The sequence below is a fragment of the Strix uralensis genome, chromosome 15, assembly GCF_047716275.1.
Source record: "Strix uralensis isolate ZFMK-TIS-50842 chromosome 15, bStrUra1, whole genome shotgun sequence".
NCBI lineage: Eukaryota > Metazoa > Chordata > Aves > Strigiformes > Strigidae > Strix > Strix uralensis.
The window spans coordinates 19,503,202-19,527,160 of record NC_133986.1 but is presented as its reverse complement, the minus strand read 5'-3'; the positions used below and the strand labels follow the sequence as shown (position 1 = coordinate 19,527,160).

The window sequence follows — 23,959 nt, the reverse complement described above, 5'->3', positions numbered from 1 at the left end:
AGTAAAAATTCTTCCTGCTCACTTCTTGACATTTCATCAAAAAGACCTGTAGAAAGAAGACTCCTCCTAGAGTGCAAACACCTTAGGGAAAGTAGGAGCATCCTCTATTTACCTGTGTACCTGCAAAGGAAAACTAAAATGTCTGAAGCCCCACCTTTTAAAAACCTTGTGAAACAATCTGGGAACCGAGCCAAAACCTACTCTCTCACTATATAAGACTCAGGAGCAGACAGGTATTTCCTCAGAGGCAGGTTGTTCGGTAGTTCCTACCGGACTTCCAGAAGATGGGCACAGGTGGTGGGACACGAATACCACTATGGATATTAGTACTAGCACTTGCCTTCATACAGATCAAAGGTAGGAAGATTCACTTGCTTGGCGTTTTTACTGTTTTAAAGAATTTATAACTTGCTTCGGATTTTGAAACATTTTTTTCTTGGCTTTGTGAAGTTAACGAACCTGTTACCTTTATGCAAGATTTTCTTTTCTGTTACAAATACTTTCCTTCCTAAGAAGAGCAAATTAACTGCCTGGAAAATTTATATTGTAGTCCATGCTCTCATCCTATCTTCTCCAGCTGAAATCTGGAATAGCTCCACTGAATTCAGTGGAACCCCCATTTCTACCAAAATGCTTCAAGATATGCATTTAGCTTTTGATGTCCACTTCAAGGTGGTACAGAATTTCTAAATGCACAAACCAAAAGGTGCAGAAGTGGCTTTAGGAAGAAAGAAATCGGTGGAGTCTGTCTGCATGCATTATTAAAGATTTTGTTTGTTTTATCAGTTGATGATACAGTATTGAAAAAAGGAGGGATTTTGCTTGAAAAGCATTGGACAACAGATTTTAAAAGTTCATCTGTTCTTGCACAGGAGGTTGCATAAAAGCTTAGAACACAGGGTTGTTTTTTGATGGGGTGAAAACAAATAGAGTTGCCTTAAATATTCTAAGAGGGCACTTAATACCCACAGATGACTGGAAATCTTTTTTATGTATCCTTCACCTGTTAATTTCCCTTAAAGTTTAAGGTAACAACAATGCTAGGTTTTAGTGCATTTTGATCTCAGACACAGATCCTATTGTATTATTTTACTTTTTCTGTACTTCCAGGTAATTCCACACTAACATGTTAAAAAGTGGTAGTGTCAAAGAAGAGCCCATCAAAAGACTAGCTGTAGCATTACCACACCATGCAATGGAAATGAGGGTCTGTAATGCATGTGGCATGAGGGAGAGTGTTGGAATCATACAGTGCAAGGAGAGACAAGCAGAAAGCTCTCTGAGGCTAGGCAGTGGAGGAGAGGAGCCCAGAAGCACTGAATGGTTCATAGCTTAAAAATGGGCACAATGTGTCCTTCCAATACCAGCTGCAGACACTCCGCTGGTGCAAAAAAGGAAGGGATTTAGGGAGCTCCCTGCAGCTCTGCTTTCAGCATTAGCTGCTCTAGCAGTGCTACCCACTGACTGCCCTTGGTGTGGGATGCAGCAGAGGGTAAGCCTGCCTTTTTGGTTTTCTCTGGCCAGCATAGCCTCCCCTGCAACCTGCCCTCTGACAAACTCTCACTAAACAGCACATTAAAAACCCCTCTGGCCCCTGCAGATTTTGTGTGTATTCCTATTCTGATGCTGCAGTGGAATGGAATGAAAAATGGTTTCTTTGCTGGGAAAAAATGTTTTGCTTTGGGGCAAAATCAAGTCACAGATGTATTTATTGGAAAGACCTATTTATTTCTGTACATTTATTTTCCTTCTGCTGCTTATTACAAAAAGTGCTTGAAACTGTAAAAGATGGAGTAACTTTGGCTTTCAGTAAGAGAGGACAAAGATCAGTCCTCTAACTCTCAAATTAATTCTTCCTGTACAAAAGGGACATATTTTTAAAGCCCTCTGGCTAGACAAAGGGTTTTACTAATGCTTAAAGCACACAGTGATCATAAAAATTAAGAAAATGAAGTTCTTCATCTGAAAAGCTTATAAGGACATCCAGGAGTACTGTGACAATAACAGAATAAGGATCTGCTCTAATTATCACAGGCATGTTTATGATGGCTTCCCTGCAGTAATTTATTAGGAAAAAAAAAAAAAAAAGTGAAGGAGTGGTATATGGCCATCATGGTTGCATGTAACCCAGGTCCTGATGCAAATCTGACCTTCTCCACATGAACATAACTTTGCTGATTTTTGATATACTGACTGTTGCACGTTTAAACAGATATAATTGAGAAATGATGAGGGAACTCAAGAAAATTAGACATTAACATTTTCCTCCTCCACTCTTCTTGATGCAGTTCAAGCCCAGGATTATGAACAACAAACAAAATCAAACTATGCTTCTCCATCCATCCTGCAGCGACAAAATTGTAAGTATTTTTCTGCTGATCGATTTCTAAGATTTTGTCCCAAATTAAGTTGATAAATAATACGATTGCTTATTCCTAGCTAGAACATAATTTCCCTTCTTCCCCTGCATCCCCCCCCCCCCCCCCCCCAAAAGAAAAAAAAAAAGAAAAGGAGCGAGAAATCCTCTGTACAATATATCTAATTCCTAGCCAATCTCTGACTGCTCTAAACTGGAGAACTTCCTCTGAGTTCTGGCCCAGTGGATCTGGTCTTCCGATACGATACAGTTATCTAATCTTTAACGTCATGAAAGGTACATACCTTTTATCTAAAAGTGTATTTTCAGAAGAGGTGTGTGTATACATACATATCACCAAGGTACTTGATAGTAGGTAATAAAAGACACATCTTTTATGCTGTGTCAAGATGACTGCATCACTCACAAAGAGAATAAGAAAACTGTAAGTACATTAAACATCACAAAAATTAAACACTACATGATCATGCATGACACTTAACTGTACAGAACAAACACCATTACTGTACAGAGCAAAATAAGGGTGGAAGGATACAATGCTGATTGGCATATTAGTGATAACAGGCTGAAACAATTAATCACTAAGCCTGCCCTGCAATCTGCGATTAGTGAGGTCACGAGCTGGCAATTAAAATAGTGATAAACCCAAACTGGAAGTGTACCACAAATTATTTAATAATTGGAACAGATTGTCAAGGAAGGTAGTGTGTGTGCTTTCCATTAAAATCCTTGTATCAAGACTAAATGAGATTGTCTTTCTAAAACATATATTTGTCTTAGTGATGTTTTTCGGCCTAAATGCAGAAGTCAATGGTTGATATAGTACAATCTACAGTTTGGAAGTCATAAAATTCTACAATTTGGATACTTTCAAGGGACAATCAATTCCTCAGACTCTCATGTTAAGAACATCACATTACAGGTTCTCTAAGTACTCTATCCCTTTCATTGCTGGATCCAAAGAGAAAACATTGTATTTGGACATGGAAAATTTAGGGCTGGATCGTACCAATAGAAGTCTCTGTGAGAAAAGCACATGATTGAAGTTTCACAGGAGTTAAACTGCTTCTTAAAAAAAAATCTGCTTAGAGTTAGCTGTGCAAAAGTACGTATCTCGACACAAAGATAGATATGAGTTTCAGAAAAAAATCAGTTCCTGTTTCTCATCCTCAGCTTCTAATATTCTTCAGTAACTTCTTCTAAGCGTACTGAGAGGCAAAGATTCAGGCATAGACTTAGCACGGCTTTTTCTGCATTGCTATTACAACACTGTGCTCTAAGGATCACATTGCTCCTTTTGAGTTCTGAACACCTGGGCCAGCATCAGATGGGAGTCTTGAACAAATAATGGAAGAAAGTACTACAGACAAAGAGCATGGTCTTTGGGATCTGGCCTTAGTGAAATATATAGACAGACAAACCACAAAACACTGTGTAAAAATCACCAATAAAACCTTGTGGAAGCTACCCCCTGGCTTGTAACTAGTAGGAGGAAATGTTAATCACTAAAGAGACTAGGCAATCTCTATTCATTTTTTAGGACTTCTATTAAGACTAAACTTGATAATTTTTTCCTCCTTAGATTTTCCACCAGCTTCGAAATCCCAAGTGAAAATCATTCCACCTTTTCCAAACACACTGAAAGTAAAGGGTAAGTTAAACAAATGTCACAGCTCAGATATCTGTGATCTTGCTGGTCACACAGGTAGAGCATGGAGAGACTAAAGAGATTAATAAATTGTGTAAGATCCTTTAGCATCATAGAATAAAAAATGAACAAGGAAACTAGTCAGTTTCTCAGGTAACAAGGATAATCTAAATGTGACTCCAGTACTCAGCCTGCATTTTGTTAATATGATGCAGCTGTTGAAAAAAAAATTTTCAAAAAATTTTATATTTTTAATATATATATAAAAATAATACTGGGATAAATCATGCACAATATTTCCAGTAAAGAGAGGGAAATATTAATGTGTTCAAGGCACTGGTGAGACCCCCTCATCTAGGGTATAGAGTACAATTCTGACTAGCCATGTTCAAGCAAGGTAAGTGTAAATTTGGAAGAGGTGCAGAGAGGGACTGTGAGGATAATCAGGGAGATAGGAGAACCTATCTATCCTATAGGAGAGATAAGTGATTTCTATAATGGCTGCAGGGAGGAACAGGGAGGTGGAACCCCTTCAAAGTGTAATACTGGCACAAGAACAACCAGGCATACATGAGACAGGAATAAGTTTTGGAAGATGCCGGCAAAAGTCTTCCAGCCATTCAAAGGGTGCGGCTATGAGTGGCCTTCCCTAGTAGGAGTACCAGCTAGTTTTAAACTAACTTTGAAGTGGTTTTATGGTGAAACTTTAGAAGTTCATAAATTTAGGAGAGGATTTATAGTATATGGCTGTCAGCAGAACCAGAGCATCGGACATAGTGGCCTAGGAGGTCTCTTTTGATCTTAGGCCCTATATCCCTATGCAAAACAGATTAAACACAGAAGACAACTGAAGTAAATAAATAACAGATCAATAAACAAATAGCGTGACAAGTAGGAAAACAGAAGATGGGCTTTTTGAACAGAGGCTAGTGAAAGAAAGGGGAAAAGCAACTAAAGGGAGGGTATCTACAGCAAATTACAGAAAATTCTTACTGTTTATTTTGAATCCACAGCTGGCAACCCCTCTCACAATGGCCGTGTGTGCAGCACATGGGGTAACTTCCACTACAAGACCTTTGACGGGGACATCTTTTACTTCCCTGGGGTCTGCAATTACATCTTTGCATCAAACTGCAAATCTCCCTATGAGGACTTCAATGTCCAGATTAGGCGTACAATGGTGGAAAATGCTACTGTGATCACTCACGTCATCATGAAGCTGGAAGGAGCAGTGATTGAACTGACCCCTGGCTCGATCCTGTTTGATGGCAAAAGGTATGTTCATAACTTGAGACTACCCTCACTGCTCTTATTCCCAGGGGCTCTTTGATCAAGCAACCCTTTCCCTCATCTGATCTCACATTGCTCCTAAGAAGCTTGAGGGTCCGTTCCTTCCTGAAGTACCAACAAAAATAAGAGGGCCTGGCAGTCAGATAAGTGCCACTTCTGCAGATTACCCCTGTGTCCATTTTGTTCAGATGAGCTATATCCCAGATGCTGCCCCATTGCTACAATTCTGTATCTATATATACAATTGATTTATGAGCTGGATTCAGTCAAAGTGTTAGGTTTTTACACCCTTTAAGTTTCTATTTTCCATTAATTTTACCAGAACAAGATCCTCGAGAGGAATTTTTGGTGGCTTTTGTCCTTGCACTGAACAGTATGCAGCTTGTACCTGCGCCCATTTAAAATAAGCTAGTCTGGAAACTTGCTATCTATGTAGTAATGGTATCACTGACTTTAGTGTAGGGTGTGAAACCTGTCCAAAAGGCTGGTTAAATATTTGGGCAGCTATCCCAGAGTGACTTGTGTATTATAGCAGCTATGTACAGTGAGCTAGCCTAGAGGTTAGCTTGGGTACACCTTTTTGAATGACACTCATGTCACAGAAAGCCTAAATAGCCTATTCCTTTATTATCAAGGGCTTTAAGGAGTAAATAGCAATATCCTGAAGCATACTACCTGCAAAACAGAACCTCCCAGTACTTTTTTGAACGATACAACCAAAGGCGCATGCCAACATTTTACCTAGCAAAATATCATTAACAGAAATAGCCAAAAGGAACAGCAGGGAAACCAAGGCTGATCCATTTGCACCATGAGAAGAAACTGCATAGGCAACAGCCAAAATGTTACAAGATTGTGTTGTCTGTGTTTAGTTACTGCTCTGACTGATTTCCTCACCTATGCATGTTGAAGCTTCTCAAAGAGAATGAGAAAGGATATCAGTGTGGATATTCAATGGCTATTCTGTCCCTACCCCCACTGAATTACGGTGATCTTTCCCCAGGGTTCATCTGCCCTTCAGCCATATGGGAGTCTTCATAGAGAGAAGTAACAGCTATTTGAAAGTTTCTGCCAAGTTAGGACTGACCTTCCTTTGGAATGAAGAGGATGCCCTCCTGGTAAGAGAACATCCAAAACATGGTAGAAAGCCTGTATTTTGAAAAGACTGTTTAGATATTTGCAGTCTTAATCAGCCAGATGGGCATTAGTTACTTTTGGGTTTGTGTCCTTTTTTAGAGTATTGTTCTGTCTTCCAGTCTTCTCCCAACTTCCCTTTTTTTCCCACCAAGCTCAGCTCAAGATCAGTAGAACCCCAATTATAACATTCCCACCTCACAGCGAAGTACTCCTCAGATTCCAGACCTGGCAATGCTTTGATCTTCACAGCCCCAGGACTAGAATAAAATCAAGTTTTTCTTGGTGTTCACTGACGTTCCCAATGGTACCTACCTTGTTACCACACAATACAGTCTGCACAACATACATATGTCAAATTTTGAGTACATAAACAATATTGATGTAGGCTGTGTTCCTAACCATCAAGGCTGACAATACTATGAACCTAAGCTCTCTTTCTTAATTTCTTTTAGGTGGAACTAGACAAAAAATACGCCAATCAAACTTGTGGACTTTGTGGGGACTTCAACGGAATTCCGACTAGCAATGAGTTTTTTTCAGAGAGTAAGTAATAAAAAGCATTATTAAGTATTGGAACTTTGTTTTTCCTTCTTTTAGCACTGTACTGTAACACAGTCTGTGGGTTGTGTTAACTGAAAAATTAGTGATACTTCTTTATGTATTTCTAAGTTGTCAGTTTATACATAGAGTCAGGACTTTGAGATGTATTAGGCTGCTTCCATCATTGTTACATCTTTTAAGATCTGCCACATGCAGCTTTTTACTTGTTTTCAATAGTTAGGATCCAGTTCCTTGTATACCTTCTTCATCTCCTTTCTTCTTTCATATTATAGTGATATTTCTTGGTAATCACTGTTCATGTCATAACAGATAGTGTCACAAAATATCTCCATGTAAATATTATTCTAATATTTGGACTACTTCTTACAGACACAAAACTGACTCCTATACAGTTTGGGAATAAGCAGAAGATGGATGGACCTACGGAGCAGTGTGCTGATCCTATTTCTCCTGACGTTCCGACAAACTGCTCAGCTGAATTTGTAAGAACCTCTCTCTCAAAATTTGTTTTCTCAGTGTAAAATACATTCTTCCTGTCTCTGGAGAAAATTTGTTAGAATCAGAAAAGAACATAGCATGAATATGACTCAACTGTAGGTGTGGAAAGAAAATTTTTCTAAATTTATCTTTTTTTTCATTGCTAAAGTAAATGGTAAAAAGTTTCATTCTCCTTCCAAGAGAAGACTGGATATTTTCATGAAAGAGAAATTCTTAAGGGTAAGATAAGGGTATCATTATACAAAGAAACTGTATAATGCTTGGGAAGTCACCTGAGCTGAAAGTAACTCAAGATATAGGAAGATATGGGAGTTAATCAGAGGAGTTCCATGTGTGCTTGCCCTATTATTATACTTTTCCCTAAACATTTGCTTATGGCTACTGTTGGACAGGTTTCTGGACCAGATGGACCTTTGGTTTGTTCTGCTACATGCCTTAAATAAATAGTTTGATATTTTCTAAACACTTGTTCTACTTTCTCTATTTTCCCTCCTAGGCTTCTATCTGTGAGACAGTATTAACCAGTAAAGCATTTACAAGCTGTAATGCACTTGTGAACGTTCAGGACTACATTGAAACTTGCATGCAAGACCTATGCCACTGTGATAGCTCCATGGCTGACTTCTGCATGTGCAACACCTTTGCTGAATACTCCCGGCAGTGCGCTCATGCAGGCGGACAGCCTCTGAACTGGAGAACCTCAGAACTGTGTCGTAAGTATCTCGAGAAGGGACTTTCACCTGTGCTTACTACCCATATCTAGTGAAGTTCAAATATGTGTCCTTTTTCCCAAAGAAGACAGCCATTTAAAGGTGCATGTAATTTTGTTGCAAATCTGTTTTAAACTGAGCATGTTCAAGACATTGGGAATATGGAAGTTTAGAGGATTTTGCATTACTAAGGGTTTTCAATATATATCAGAAAGTTTAAAATGTTGCATCCTCCACTTGGATCAGGATTCCCCATTATATCTTGACAGAAAACTTTCTAAACTGCAAATACTGTTTTCTCAACATTTCAAAGGAAAAGTCAGCATTATAATACTGTTTCTACTTTCAGCCAAATTCTGTCCTTTCAACATGCACTACCAGGAGTGTGGCTCCCCCTGCTCTGACACGTGCAGCAACCCGGAACGATCTGAACTTTGTGAAGATCATTGTACAGATGGCTGCGTCTGTCCTCCAGGCAAGCTTATTTCCTGCCCTTTTCTCATAGCCAAAACTGCTAGAACACTTACCTGCACACATTTAACAACTTTCGTACTCTGTATCACTCTCATCATGTCATTGCCGTTATTATCATCAAAGTAATTGCTACATTTCTTCCTTGATACACATGCATCATTTCTATTCAGGTTACTAAAAATACCCTTTTAAACAACAAATGTGCCTGAGACATGTACATAATGACTGAACTGAAAATGAGATACTTTGCTCCTAACAATAAGGGGATAAGTCTTCAACTCTCAGCATCCATACGTAATAAAACATGACATACTTTCACAGAAAGTATGTCATGTTTTATCACATTTTGCCCACAATGATAACTTCTGGTGTTAGCAAAGCTGCGTCTGGTTCCCCACATTACCAAAGCCTTCCTGTCCAGTGCTGCGTGCCTGAACAACAGGTAGTTGAGGGAGCACTAGGCAGTGTGTAAAATCTGGCACTTCAGAGAACTGAATATCAGTACAAGACGAACAATGCAAATGTGTTCTCTTTGTGTAAGCTTACTTCTGGGGTTGAGAATTGTTGGTGTTGTGGGTGATTGCATGGTGGGATCTTCAGTCCTTGCAGCTCTTCTGCCTATCTTCCATGATGTCTCACAGAATTCACCATCACTTGTTTGTATAATAACATGACTTCTCTTAGATAATCCTCTGCCTTTGGGTCTAGAAATATTTACTGTACAAATATGTCCCTAGGCAGTCTTACAAAGAGTTCATCTATTCCACCTCATTATCCTACTTCCATTCCAAAGAAGTCCATAACAGAAAAGTACTTCCCTAGAGGTCTCTTTTGATCACCCTAAGATTTTAGATAGGCTTCAATGGAATATAGCCCTTCAATCCCTACACAGCTGGCATCCTATTATTTTAAAGTACTTTCTATTCATTTTCTGTATAATACAGAAGAAATGGAATATGCTTTCAGGCATCTGCCAGATATGTGTACAAAAGCAGGTTCTGCAGTGTACAGAATGAGTAACAGACCATTTCTTTCCCTAGGAATGGTATTTGATGACATTAATGGTGCTGGCTGCATTCCCCGTAAAGAATGCCACTGTACCTATGAAGGTGAAACTTATGCTCCTGGTGCCTCCTTCTCATCTAAATGCAGATCATGGTAACATACTCCCTTTCTCATATTTCTTTTTTTTTACATGCATTACCGGAACATTTTGAAGACAGGGAAAAATTACTAATTTCCCCTTAAAAAGAAATGAGGAACTACTTATTAACCAAAATTCCTTGATTACACATTTTTAGAGGATACTTACATGTCTGTTTTCTCCTCACACTTGGAAGCAAAAATTTTAGTTTAGATATAGGTATTCCAATTTCAAGACCAGTCAATTAAAGGAAAAAATCAAATTCAAATACTGGAGGTGTTTAAAAATATGAATTACTGTGTTAGGTCCTTTGCAGCATTGCAGTCTAATACTAGGATGCTCATGTAAATACTATGAAGGATGTTACATTTAGGGATGTGTTGCATTAGACAGAGTGGGAGACCACATTTGAGAGGCACATTTGACAGATAGATATATATATTTTTAATATCACTATAATTATGGAAGTATTATTGCCTAAGTGTATGCAAATGGACCTATCTATCCATGAATACAAGAACTACAAACATGCATGTTATTTTACAGAAATACTTAACGTGTTGAAGCTTGAGCCATGCTAATGGAGATGGGGGGCAATCCTTCACATGCAGCAGAATGGATGCCAGGTTCACCAGGACTGAATTCTGTCCAAAGACTGGAAATGAACAGCAATATATAAAAAATTATCTCTAATAAAATGTGCCTGCCCCATACTTATTCTGAGATTTCAAAACAATGTTGATTTCTTTGACAGCATGATCAATGCTTCAAGAGGAAAATTAAGGCATCAACGGCTCTTATTGTCTCTTATTTCATTTACACTTGCATTACCCAAGGTTACTAAGTGCCTTCTTCATTTCAGTACCTGTGTTGGAGGTGAATGGTCTTGTATCACCCAGTCATGCCCTGGGACTTGCAGTATTGAAGGAGGCTCCCACATTTCAACATTTGATGAGAAATACTATTCCTTCTTCGGAGACTGTAGCTATGTCCTAACCAAGGTAAAAATGAGTCACAATCCTTGCTAAAGCAATATGCTAAAGGAAAAGGTTTTTATTATATATAACGTTGTTTAGTTAAAACTGCTGGCTGTCACATCAACTCTCTGAAACTTAGAGGGTCAACATGGAGTCTTAAATGGATTTCAGGGGAGTTTTCTGTTAGGGTTATAGTAAGTAAACATATTGTAGTAGATTTGTATTCTTTGATTATCGTTTAAGAATTGCACTGAGTTTTTAGGTTCTATGAAACAATCTCCATGCTTCCCATAAACTTTTAAATTAAATATTGCCTGTCTGGTGTTTTATAACTACCTCCTTCTGAGCATTGTGTTTATTATGTCCATTGGTACTGTCCTTTTTGTCACAGCTAATATAGTTCAATGGCTTATTTGATTAACAGTATTCGTAATGGAATTATAATTATACAGAACTCATGTGAGAGGAGTTATTTCATGAAGATGATCAGCCTTTCAAACAGTCTTTCCCAGTAGACATAGAAGACTCTAGAGTTTAAAAGGAACACACTAAGAAGTCACACATGTATTCTAAATCCTGAATTAGAAATTGATGAATTATGAAAGCATGTAAGGTTTCCTGCAGTTTTCAGTTTAGTAGGGACTGAATTCGGAGTAGATGCATCTAAAATAATGACTACAAACTTGCAGATTTCAGAACCCTAGGTAAACAATTTTGATAAATAAAATCTGTTCTCAAAAATCTCAAACTGAATGTTACCAAGAAAGAGAACCATAAAAACTTAGAAAAGAGCTAGAATGAGACAATTCAGAAATAGATTAGACTAAATCAATGAAACTTTTTAATAAGATTCACAAGCACTGGGCTCGATGCACAACGAAATCAGACTTACATGTTAAACTCCCCTTTTGTCACCAACACATAAAATAAGATTTTCAGAGGCTCTGGAGATACAGAAAACCCTTAAACTTGGCCACAAAAAGCCCACAATTTCAACGTTAAATTTCCAGATGGCTGTAATTATGCGTCTGAGCTGTCCTCAACTTAATCTTCATTATGCCAAGAAAATGATACGACACGTTCAGAATCACAGCCTTCTCCATGTTTCCCTGCAACGTCTTGGCCGTTAGGCACACTTTGAATAAGCTCACAGAACATGGTCTAATGAAACTCAGAACCATGAGAAAAACTGAATTTTGCCTTTATTCTGTAGTTTAGTGAATAGTGTTTTTAGCTTAATTTTCTGCTATAAGAGGATATGTAAATGCATATTTCCTGCCTGTTAAAAGAATGTCCAAATCACCAGGCTCTTTGATAATCTATTCAGTGCAGAAGAGACTGGAAAATTTTCTCTCCTCATCCAGGTAAACACCATAACCAATGGGCAAGAATGGCACACTTCCTTCTTCTTCTCTAGTGTATTAAACTAGTATTACCTAAACAGTAGGAACTAGTATTACCTAAACATTAAGAAGTTTTAATGTTCAGCTTAATATGTCTAACTTGCCCTTGGGTGTCAGAAGTAATGGATAACTTCTACTGTGCAGACTGCATTAATGCCATCTTACTCGGTGACTGTATACATGTATGTAAGAACAGAATCACAGAATCATCTAGGTTGGAAGGGACCTTGAAGATGATCCAGTCCAACCGTTAACCCAGCACTGACAGATCCCAACTACCCCAGACCCCTCAGTGCTATGTCAACCCAACTCTTGAACACCTCCAGGGATGGGGACTCCACCACCTCATATAAACAGGAAGAAAAGGAATAAATATTTTAAAAGACTCACATTACTGAGAATGCCATTTGAGTGCGAGTCTTTTTAGCATAACGATATTTTAATATAACAAATCCTTTTAACAATATATTTTGTTTTCTTCTAGCTCTGTGACAGCAATGAATTCACTGTTCTGGGAGATATCCAAAAGTGTGGCCTGACTGACACTGAGACATGCCTCAAGGGTATAGCTGTCAGCCTAAGTGGAGGACAAACTGTAAGTAGCAAATGTAGACACCTAACACTCTGCAGGGATGTTTTCAAAGCTTAATAGACAAGTAGTTTGCAAATGACACATAACAGCACAGACAGGAAATCTGCACTGGGTTTTTTGTTTTATCTCATTTGAACATTATTCAAAGAAAAATTAAGAATAACGTAGGTACATTGGAAGTCAAGATCCTAGTGGTTTTCTGTCATTTAGTAATCTCTGGGCTTTTTCTTGTTTGTTTTGACAGTCAATGGACCACAGTAATAAAGATTAAAGAAATAGTATAGGAATCAGAACATCATCCCAGTCTCCCCCCACTTTTTTTTTCCTTTATCCTGAAGAATACGAGATAGAAAATATTTGGAAGGTGTTTTACCTTTTCTAAATATGTTTGATAATCATTGTCTTTTCTTGTGGACAGAACATTGTGATCCAGCCTTCTGGCAGTGTATTTGTGAATATGATCTACACACAGCTGCCATTCTCTGCGGGTAAGTTCCTCTGAAAGACTTCTGTAATGTTTCTGGGTTTGACTTTAAAATGTTATTACATCAGTTAATCTCAAGCCAAATTCTACCTCTGGTTACATTGCAGAAAGCCCAAGGTACTCCAATAGAGCATAGTCTCTCATTTGTAAGTAATAGGGTTTGCCTATTTTAGCAAAATTATGGTCTTATTTTAGTGATATCTAATTAAATGGAGATTCAATTCAAACAAATAGCATCACTGCACACTTCCAGATGCAAACATTGCCATAAGAGAGCAAAGAAAAATTCTGATATGCAACAAGATTCCAATATCTGAAGTTGTTTAGTTGCCTATGTTGCCTCTGTCCCTTTGCTTGGCGTAGATTCATCACTGGAAGTTTCTCTCACACCAGTTCTTCTCAGATATTACTGCACCTGAACAGAAAGCCAACCATGAAAGGACAGAATAAGTCCAGGTTGGAGTCTACCACTGAATCAAGCTATATCATTTTCATCAAGCAAAGGTGGTCTTTTAAATAGCAACAGAAGTGTATGTTCTTCCCCTTATTTTAAAACACCTGACAGAAATGATTTTATACATTCGTTGTTTAGGGTAAAGACAGCCTGTTTTGGTGCTGGATTTGAAATCCTGCATGGATCATTTTTCCCCGGTTCTTCAGAAATTAGGATCGTATCAAACATAGCTGTAGAATCCCTCTATATAAGGAACAGTCATTTCAACAGCTCATCTCATACGAAATTATAACTCTTATGTCCTTACATCCCTAGCGAATGTCACCATCTTCAGACCATCATCTTTCTTCATCATTCTGCAAACTACCTTCGGTCTTCAGCTACAGGTTCAGCTTGTGCCTCTCATGCAAGTTTTTATAGACCTAGACCCATCACATAAAGGGCAGACCTGTGGTAAGTGATCTTATAGTAACAACTGCCTTCATCAGTACGCTTCATTCTGTAGGAGACTTTCACCACCCATCTGCTTCCTTTTAGGTCTCTGTGGAAACTTCAATGACATACAGACAGATGATTTCAAAACCACCAGTGGTGTAATAGAGGGTACTTCAGCTGCCTTTGGCAATACTTGGAAAACGCGGGCTGATTGTCCTGATGCTAAAAATACCTTTGAGAACCCCTGTACTGTCAGCATACAAAATGGTAAGCTCAGCATGTAGTAACCTCTCTTTTAAGATGGAAAGAAGGAATAAGCTGATCAGCCACCAAGCATTCAGCCAAAATAACAGTGGACCATTTGCACACACTGTTTTCCTCAGTTGACACTAGAAGTCTTCAATGGATAAATAATAACTAAGATAATATTTTGGATCTTCAAAAATATTCCTTTGGATAAAGAAAGCAAGTGTTTTTGCCAACTTGCTTAAGGGAAACTGGAGCCATACAGCAACTGAACTAGCATATTTTTAATTCACATATGTGAACCTTCTTTTTCAAAATTCAGCTAAGGATGTCTTAGTTTATGCCATGACAACTACCGTGAATTAAGAGCATTCAGTTTGTGAGGAGTTCATACTTCTGTATAGAGGAAGTGAAAGACTGTTTGTTTTTCAGCAAATGCAGAGTTGAATTTCATTATAAAGTTAAGCTTCTGCAATTTCCCAGCACGAAGTACAGTTACACTGAGACAAGAGTTTGGACAATGAAGTGCAATAGAAATTCTTACCATATTTTCAATTCGCAGACCAGTATGCGCAGCACTGGTGCGGACTGCTCTCTGATACCATGGGACCTTTTGCTGAATGTCACTCAACAGTGAATCCAGAAGTTTACGAGAAGGTACTCAGCTCTTATCTTTTTCCCATTTAAAAGAAAAGTACTCAGATTTCTGATACTAACACCTGAGAGAATAACTTGCCAACTGGGAGGAGATGCATTCATGATAGTTCTTTTCAAGCCAAGGGTTCATTTTTATCTACACATCATAATAATTACTCCTTTGTAAAGGTATCTTTCTTTCCATTCCCAGGAGGATAAACTTACAGGTGTATTCCTGCTGCCCATATTTTTAGGTACTAGCCTAAATGCCTAAGCTAGGAGCTTGGACTCCCTGGACTCCTTATCAGGTCAAAGGACAAAAGCCATCCCTCCTGAGATATAAGGAAAGCTTTAGTCAGAATGTCAACTAGCACTTTGCTTAGTTGTTCTGAACTGCTCTCAGAAGGCTTTTGCATATATCCAAGGACAAGGCAAGAAACGTTTGTAAGAAGTAGCGAAGAGATTTAGATAAGATGTGAACAAAAAAGTTCCAGGAATTCAAGGTGATGAAGCTCTGGAACAGAGTATCTGTGAACTTTACAAAGTCCTTCTGTTACTGGAAATCTGTAAGATTATGTTCAACTAACATCTTCTGGAATGACCTTGCTCGGCATAGCAGCACATTAAATGACTTCTAGTTTTCTTTGTCCCTTTGATGCAGAGAGCCCAAGCTCCTAAGCCTAAACCTAAAAGTTTTGTGGAATCAAATACTCTCTACTTGTTCTAAGTATGTATGGCACAGTGGCTACAAACTGGAAGTAGTTGGGAAACCTACCAACACCTGAAAAAGTAAAAAATAACAAGAAAAATAGTTTAAAATTGTGGACCTCTAATTACTCTCTCCTTGCAAAGAATCTGTTTTGAAAGTGCTCAATGAAATCTTCAAATGAAAAACAAGCATATGTTTGTTTATGCCTATGGATTACACTCGCCTTTGGCTCTAATGAACAGGATGCTCTAAAAGCTATAGAGCGCCATGGCTTTGATATGACAATCTGATGATCTTATGTCATCCTCTGTCCCTAGAACTGCATGTTTGACACGTGTAACTGTGAGAAGAGTGAGGACTGCATGTGTGCTGCCCTTTCCAGCTATGTCAGGGCCTGCGCTGCTAAAGGAGTTCTCCTCACTGGATGGAGGAGCAAAGCCTGCAGTAAGTTTTATATCTCTTTGTCTCTTGAAAATGATCATCCAGAAGGTCCGACACAGAAGCTCTCAGGGCTTCCCACAGTGTATTGTGTTAAATTGTGTTTTAAGTATAGCATTGAGTTTCAAGAATTTGAAGAGGAAGGGAATACCATAAAAGATAAACAGCAAGCAGGGAGAAATATAAAATAGAGGCTTTGTTAGATTACTTGATCAGAACCATCAGAAACATCATGGACCTCAATACCCTTGCAACAGGAATAAAATAAGTAGGCTGTTTCTCAATTTACTTTGACAAAAAATATAAAAATAACAATGAAGAAAAAACACACTATGCATTAATATAATTGATTTTTTTTTTTTCTTTTCTTAACCTGGACAAAACATTAGTATTTGTACATTTATAGGGCAAAATTCTGTTCTAGCAGTAAAAAGAAATTACACTATCGAGGATATCAGTAAATCATATGTACATACATTGCTGTTTGTCATATATATACTTTACCTCAAATTTTATACCTACATTGATTCTTAAATGAACTACAAACGTAACTCACCTTTTTACTCTCAAGCAAAATACACCACCTTGTGTCCGAAATCTTTGAAGTACACTTACAACGTCGAATCCTGTCAACCCACCTGCCGGTCTCTAAGTGAGCCTGATGTCACCTGTAGCATCAACTTTGTGCCAGTTGATGGCTGCACCTGCATAAATGGAACCTACATGGATGAAAGTGGCAAATGCGTGCCCGCTTCTAGCTGTCCTTGTTACTACAAAGGAATGCCTCTGTCTTCTGGAGAAGTTGTTCATGATAATGGTGTTGTCTGGTAAGAGATTTGTAAACAAATGGATGAGACTGGATATAGGCAATCATGAAACCGTATCTACATTATGCAATCTATTCAAATCAAAAGTATTTCTCTCACTAATAATTTCAATACAAAATATCACAGATCCTTAAAAACTGTTAGGGCTATCCATGTTTGGAAGGTTGCACTTAGACTCCTACAGGAATTCAACAAACCCTACTGTGCTGGGTTAGCATTTGCTAACAGCCACACTCTCGCTCACTCACTAACTCCCCACCACACATACTTTTCTTATCCATGACTGCAAAAGACTTATTCCATGGTGAAAGATGCTTGATAATGCCATTACAGATTACCCTCATCATGAATGGAATCTGAACTATTCTGAAGGATAGTTTTTAACCAAGCAAATGGACAGAGCAAACCTGTATTTATATAGAATATGCCTGTATATTGGTCTGCTCCAACATAAAATATTTTTGAATAACACAATCTATTCTGATAAAAGACACATTTTCTCTGTTTTGTCACACAGTATTTTTTCATTATTTCAATTTCATTAGGAAATAAGCTGAAATCTAAGAAAGAAAAGAAAAAAATATCCATTCTCTCTTTTTTTATAGCACTTGCACCTATGGAAAGCTGAGCTGCATCGGAGAGAAACCTGAACCAGGTAACGTATCACTTAAGATTTTCTTTAATTCTCCCCTTCCATCTTCACCCTTTTCAGTTGTCTCTTTTTTTGTCATAATGATGCAAATTCTACAAGTCTGAAATCAAACAAGAAAATGAACTGATGACTTCTGTAATGTAGAGCATATTCCCAAAATATAAAGAAACACTGTCTTACCTTTCAGACAGCTGAAACAAGTTATAACCCCCTGGATTACCCAGGGGAAAAGAATATTTGGTCACCTCACTGAAAGTGAGGAGAATACCATCCACATTTTAAATGAAATAAAAGTACAAAAAACCTAAAAAAAATACAAGGTAAACCAGGATCTTTGTTTTCTAGGTTTTTTTGTTTTGGTTTGGTTTTTTTTCTGAAAGTGTTTCATGAAGCTAACTAAACATTCATTTCCATGAGTAGTCCAAGCATAAGCATAAAAAAACAGATGAACATAACTTCAAAACAATATTCAGTTTCTCTTTCTCGTCAAATGCATTACATTAAGGTACACATATCTGACAAAGGAGTCTTTTTTTTTTTCTTCAGTTTGCATTAAGGAAACACAAAGATATAAATACATGGTTGATCTCACATTTCTCATGGCTTTTCTCTTTTTCAGTCTGCGTACCTCCCATGGTCTATATTGACTGTGGCAATGCCACTACAGATTTGGTAGGAGCAGGATGCCAGAAGAGCTGTCAAACTCTAGATATGGAATGTGTAAGTATAGATGCTTAATACCCAGTTGAAAGCATATTAAACTAGATCTCTTTTACAATTATCAGCTGCATCGGGGAAATGTTTCAAGTCATGTTTTCTATATGGTCCTTACAGTACAGTACCCACTGTGTCTCTGGCTGTGTATGTCCTCATAACCAAGTGTTAGATGGCAAAGGTGGCTGTATAGCTCCAGAAGACTGTCCATGTATTCACAATGGGAATTCCTATAGACCAGGAGAATCAATCAGAGTTGGCTGTAACAACTGGTAAGAGCATATGAAAAAGTATTATTTTCAAGCATCTGAAAGAGAAGTTTAAGTTTGAGATTAATTACAACATTTATCTCTAGCGGTATCAAGATTTATAGGAAGGAATCCTACATAAGATGATTGACTTAGTACCTAAAAAGCAAGCTCTGTCTGTTTTTTACAATGAGCACAGCACTGAAGTTGTAAATAGTCAGAAGAACAATATGGTTTGGATGTTGTCGTTCGAGTCACAAAAGCTTTTTTCCTTGCATTCAATTGCTACATTTCAGTACATCCAACAAGATCTGGAAATGTGAAAGATTTAAAGTATTTTCTAACCCAAATTATTCATGACATCATGAAGTAACACAGTCTTTGGGTAAATCCCAAAGGCTGCTCAGCTATGTTGCATTTCTGAGAATAAGCAAACCTTACTTTTTCATTATAGGCTTAGCACATTTTAAAATCAGATTGATATACATGCAGGAATGTACATATAGCTATATCATGTGTATGTCTGGTTTTTACATTTGGAGTGTTTTTTGTCTTACGTAGCACATGTAGAAACAGAAAATGGCACTGCTCTGATGAACCTTGCCTGGAAACCTGTTCTGTTTATGGAGATGGGCATTACACCACCTTTGATGGCAAACGCTTTGATTTTGAAGGAGACTGTGAATATGTTCTGGTCCAGGTAACAGAGTCCTTCCCAGATTTTTGCACTATTGAAGTACTTTGCATTTTACATATGACCATGTAACATAGTTAACACCGAATATCATTACCCTGTTTCAGAACTATTGTGGTCATCAAAGTATGAATCAGGGAACCTTCAGAGTCATCACTGAGAACATTCCATGTGGCACTACAGGAACCACCTGTTCTAAGTCTATTAAAGTTTTCCTGGGGGTAAGTATTTTCTTTAATAAGTTGTACCCTGGGCCCAATGTACCAGAAGGACAGAACAAGCTGTCCCAGATAGACTGCATTGCAGGAGTGTCCCCCAAGACAGTGAAAATGATACTACAATTCTTTGCTCACTGCTAGAGAATACAAAGGAGGGAATTCTAAAGAGAAAGTGCTTACCTTGGGGTTGTTGAATAGAATGATTTTAATGATTATAGAGTTATTTCAATAGCAGTTACTGGCAATACATAAAACTATAACCAATAGGTGACTTTTTTAATTGGCCTCTAACTTTTTCTTTTCCTGTCCTAGAACTATGAGCTGGTACTCAGTGATGGACACTCTGATGTCATCCAGAGGACACCTGGAGGAAAAATGCCATTCCAAATCCGTTCCATGGGCATCTACCTGGTGGTTGACACTTCTGTTGGCCTGATACTCATGTGGGACAAGAAAACCAGTATATTCATCAAACTTAGTCCCAGCTTTCAGGTACGTTTTAAAATCCAAAACCTGGATAAAATTATTTCTGAAACATATTCATGTTATCTCTCAAAGAAAAAAAAAATGGAAATTTAGGCTGGAACCAGAAGACTGAAAGAGCAGCATTTGCATATTATTATCCTTGTAATGCTGACTTAGATTGTGTACTACACATTTTACTTAAATTATGTTATTCAGCAATGACATAACAGCAACTATATCAGTAGCTTTCTTCTTGAAAAGCCCTCACTGAAGAGATATGTTCATGATTAGATAAAACTAATGAACTCAACACTAAGAAGAAAAACCATGAGTCTACCCTGCTTCTTATCTTTGTCCTTCCTAAAAAAGTTAGAGATATCTCTTCATGAAAGGTGTTTTGTGACAATGTCCAAGACCATCACTGAAGAGGCCTAGATAATTTCAAATAAGATTCATCCTGAGGTCTGTTACTTACAGATACTGAGAAACTGTACCTTACTGATCTTTGTCATTTTGTGTCATTTATCCCCATGCAGGGACATGTCTGTGGACTTTGCGGAAACTATGATGGCAATGGAAATAATGACTTCACTACTCGCAGTCAGTCTGTGGTAGGAAATGTGCTGGAGTTTGCCAATAGCTGGAAAGTGTCTTCTAGTTGCCCAAATGCCAATCGTACCAAGGACCCATGCACTGCAAACCCATACAGGAAAGCCTGGGCACAGAAGCAGTGCAGCATCATTACTAGTGGAGTGTTCGCAAAGTGTCATTCCCAGGTATGACAAAAACTTCAGTCTTAAATTCTCATGAGCAAGAGATTACATTAATTTTTATGTGGGATAGCTGAAAAATGCAGTAAAATACACTTTGTCATGCTTGCCAAAGTGAAATCAGACCAAGTTCCAGGGAGACTGCATAGAAATTATTTTCACTTTCATTTTCTCAGCGTGTGCCTTGACCTAGTACACTAAAGAAATTGAGAGTTGGGGTTTTTATTTAAAAGAAGGGACAACCATAAATAAATCTCAGGATATGTTTATTTTCTAATTGCATAATTTTCTACTAATATAAATATCAGCTACCTGATATATATTACTGTGTGCTAGATTGTAGTAACGTAACAATACTCTTTTTGCAAATGTATCTTCAACATCAAATAGTTCTTAGCATTACAACTTATTAGTAACATCTTTATCCTACATTTTCCTCTTGATTTTTCAAAGCTTTCTCATGGTTTCTTCCTTTCTTAGCTTTCTCAGTTTCAGATATTCCGTTTTTTTTAGGAGAGTGAATGCCTTTTTGAAGAGGACAAGTGCATCAAAACTCTAATGTTTTCTCTAACAGGTTGAACCAAATGAATATTATCAAGCATGTGTGGATGATGCTTGTGCCTGCGACACTGGAGGAGACTGTGAATGTTTCTGTACAGCAGTAGCCGCCTATGCTCAAGCGTGCAATGAGCTGGATATCTGCATTTCATGGAGAACCCCATCCATTTGTCGTGAGTTTGACCCTACTACTGTTTGAAGGGGTCCAGAGGGAAAGAAAACAGAGAAGAAAATAAGAAAAACAAGTAGAACGAATAAAGAAAGAAGGATAAAATTGTATTTGTAAGAGACACTGCTATATTCTAAAAATAGACTGGAAGCCAGTCTATCTTCTTAAAATGAAACCATTGATAGTAACTTTACCAGCAGTGTCATTAGTGACTGATTTACTTGTCAATCATGATACACAACTCGTGAACTATATTACACTCTCATCAGTCTGCATCACTCTCAGTGTAAATGAGTATCAGTGCATACTAGCTAAAATCAGATTCAATTAATTGATTTTTCATGTTTAATGTGTAACTTTGGTTTATGCTTTATAACTTTATCAATGTCAAAAGACGGTAAGAAGTGTAACAATTTTATTAAATTAGAAAAAAGGCAATATACTGTCTACCACCTATGTGATTATGCTGATCACATGGGATTTTTACCCAGCAAAACTGAAGGACTGTAGAGCAAAATGATCAAAGCCCTTTTTCTGTCATTTCTCCTTCCTCTAGCTCTGTTCTGCGATTACTACAATCCACAAGGGGAATGTGAGTGGCACTACAAGCCATGTGGAGCCCCTTGTATGAAGACCTGCAATAATCCAAGTGGGAAATGCCTTCATGAGTTGAGAGGTTTGGAAGGTAAACATCATCATGTGTATCTCATTCTACTTATAAAAAGTTAAAATACAATGTGATTAACACGGTTTATATTACTCAGTATATGACATGTTTATATTAGAAATTATAAAAAGACATTTTCTAATTAGTATTTTACTCCCTAATCAATCTTGAACTTTTTTGGAGTGAAGATGAGGACAAAATGCTTCAAAGCTTAATTTTCTAATTAGTATCTTAGTCCCTAATGAATCATGAAGTTGTTTGAAGTGACGATGAGGACAAAATGCTCCAAAGCTTAATGTGCAATCAAAGGAATAGCACTAATAGAGACTAAACTTCCACTTACCATATGGGATAATTTGGGAAAAACAGATATAAGCAGAGTGTAGACTTACTTCTACTTGTGAAAGGCCTAGTGTCAACATAATTCTCATTTTTTAATGCAGGCTGCTATCCACAATGTCCAAAGAATAAGCCCTATTTTGATGAAGAAACCATGACTTGTGTTGCTACTTGTGGTTGTTATGAAAACGGAAAAAATTACAAACCAGGAATGAAGATGCCTTCAAATCAGAATTGTCAATCATGGTAGGATTAGTAAAGATTTTGCAACGTTGAGTTTAAAGCTGTGGAACATAATTCATCATGCATTAAGATTTTGTTTGCCAACAGGAACTAGGCCAGTCATAGGCTGCTGAATAATGCCTAATTTTCTTCCATTCCCAAGAAATTAAATCATGACATTGTGAAACATTTTACCATAGCGAGATGAATTTACTATTTATTCATATTCTTGTTAAAGTACTTTTAAATTATTACTATTATCATTATTAAATTAAGTAAAAACAATTTAAAATAATAATAGTTACAGCAACAGTCTGAGAATTTTTATTAAAATATCCCTAAAATCATTACGTGAAATTATTTACAAGTTAGTAGGCAACTCATCTTCATTGTTTTGAGCCTGTTTCTGTTATTGCACTGCCACTTGCATATTTGCAACAGCCAGCGAGTATTGCCACACGTTCTGTCATGATTTATGACATGTTAGGTCAATGGTTGGACTGGATGATCTTCAAGGTCTTTTCCAGCCTAGACGATTCTGTGATTCTGTGAAGTGCTGCTAAGCCTTCTATCAAATAGCACAAAGTTAGCAGAACCAGTTATGAAGCAGTTAACAACTGTCCTAAGATACCTTTAAAGTAGCTACACTTGAATACTGTAAGCAGTGCAGTCAGAATGGCAAAGAGCTTAGCATGAAGCCCATCAGAGCTAACCCAACTTTCATAGCATGTTTCGCAGTTCATAGACAGCTTTGCCTGCGCCGTCTAATGTCATTAACAGCACCAAACCTAACCTGTTAAAATACATATCTATATTTACTTAAGTTTACTCAGTGTACAGATGCTCTTAATCACTGTAAATAAATATATCAAGATTCAATTCTTAACAGATAATAGATAAATTCCCTTTAAAACCAGAATTAATTCTTGCATCTTTTGGAAGTCTTATGGAAATTTGCTGTGTAGACAACATCAGCATCCATGATACAGTGATCCTTTCTCGAATGATACATTTACTGCACTTTCCCTTCCAAAAAATAAGTATACCTACCAGGGAGATAAGAACATTCCAGATCACTCCTCCCCAAATCTTTGTCCAGCCCCCCAAAAGCACCAGTAGGGATACTGCACGTTTAGTATGCTGGCATAGAAGAGTTGCCTTTCTTGCCAAAAAACTGAGTGATCCTAGCCAACCTGGATTTGT

General features: G+C 37.6%; 1 protein-coding gene across 1 annotated transcript in view; it reads left to right on the top strand.

Moving 5' to 3' along the window:
• The first annotated feature begins 284 nt into the window (after positions 1 to 284).
• The window catches only part of MUC5AC (mucin 5AC, oligomeric mucus/gel-forming), a 54,941-nt gene continuing 31,266 nt past the window's right edge, over positions 285 to 23,959 (top strand). Inside the window, exons 1-28 of the mRNA XM_074884490.1 lie at positions 285 to 357; positions 2,289 to 2,360; positions 3,960 to 4,028; positions 5,039 to 5,300; positions 6,319 to 6,433; positions 6,905 to 6,995; positions 7,383 to 7,495; positions 8,008 to 8,224; positions 8,571 to 8,696; positions 9,736 to 9,853; positions 10,702 to 10,840; positions 12,704 to 12,814; positions 13,230 to 13,299; positions 14,065 to 14,202; positions 14,287 to 14,451; positions 14,993 to 15,087; positions 16,093 to 16,219; positions 16,785 to 17,040; positions 17,646 to 17,695; positions 18,312 to 18,412; positions 18,527 to 18,678; positions 19,216 to 19,354; positions 19,456 to 19,569; positions 19,879 to 20,058; positions 20,568 to 20,807; positions 21,376 to 21,532; positions 22,085 to 22,213; positions 22,639 to 22,780. Coding sequence (XP_074740591.1) covers positions 285 to 357; positions 2,289 to 2,360; positions 3,960 to 4,028; positions 5,039 to 5,300; positions 6,319 to 6,433; positions 6,905 to 6,995; positions 7,383 to 7,495; positions 8,008 to 8,224; positions 8,571 to 8,696; positions 9,736 to 9,853; positions 10,702 to 10,840; positions 12,704 to 12,814; positions 13,230 to 13,299; positions 14,065 to 14,202; positions 14,287 to 14,451; positions 14,993 to 15,087; positions 16,093 to 16,219; positions 16,785 to 17,040; positions 17,646 to 17,695; positions 18,312 to 18,412; positions 18,527 to 18,678; positions 19,216 to 19,354; positions 19,456 to 19,569; positions 19,879 to 20,058; positions 20,568 to 20,807; positions 21,376 to 21,532; positions 22,085 to 22,213; positions 22,639 to 22,780 — 3,761 coding nt within the window. The remainder of the gene's footprint in view (positions 358 to 2,288; positions 2,361 to 3,959; positions 4,029 to 5,038; positions 5,301 to 6,318; positions 6,434 to 6,904; positions 6,996 to 7,382; positions 7,496 to 8,007; positions 8,225 to 8,570; positions 8,697 to 9,735; positions 9,854 to 10,701; positions 10,841 to 12,703; positions 12,815 to 13,229; positions 13,300 to 14,064; positions 14,203 to 14,286; positions 14,452 to 14,992; positions 15,088 to 16,092; positions 16,220 to 16,784; positions 17,041 to 17,645; positions 17,696 to 18,311; positions 18,413 to 18,526; positions 18,679 to 19,215; positions 19,355 to 19,455; positions 19,570 to 19,878; positions 20,059 to 20,567; positions 20,808 to 21,375; positions 21,533 to 22,084; positions 22,214 to 22,638; positions 22,781 to 23,959) is intronic.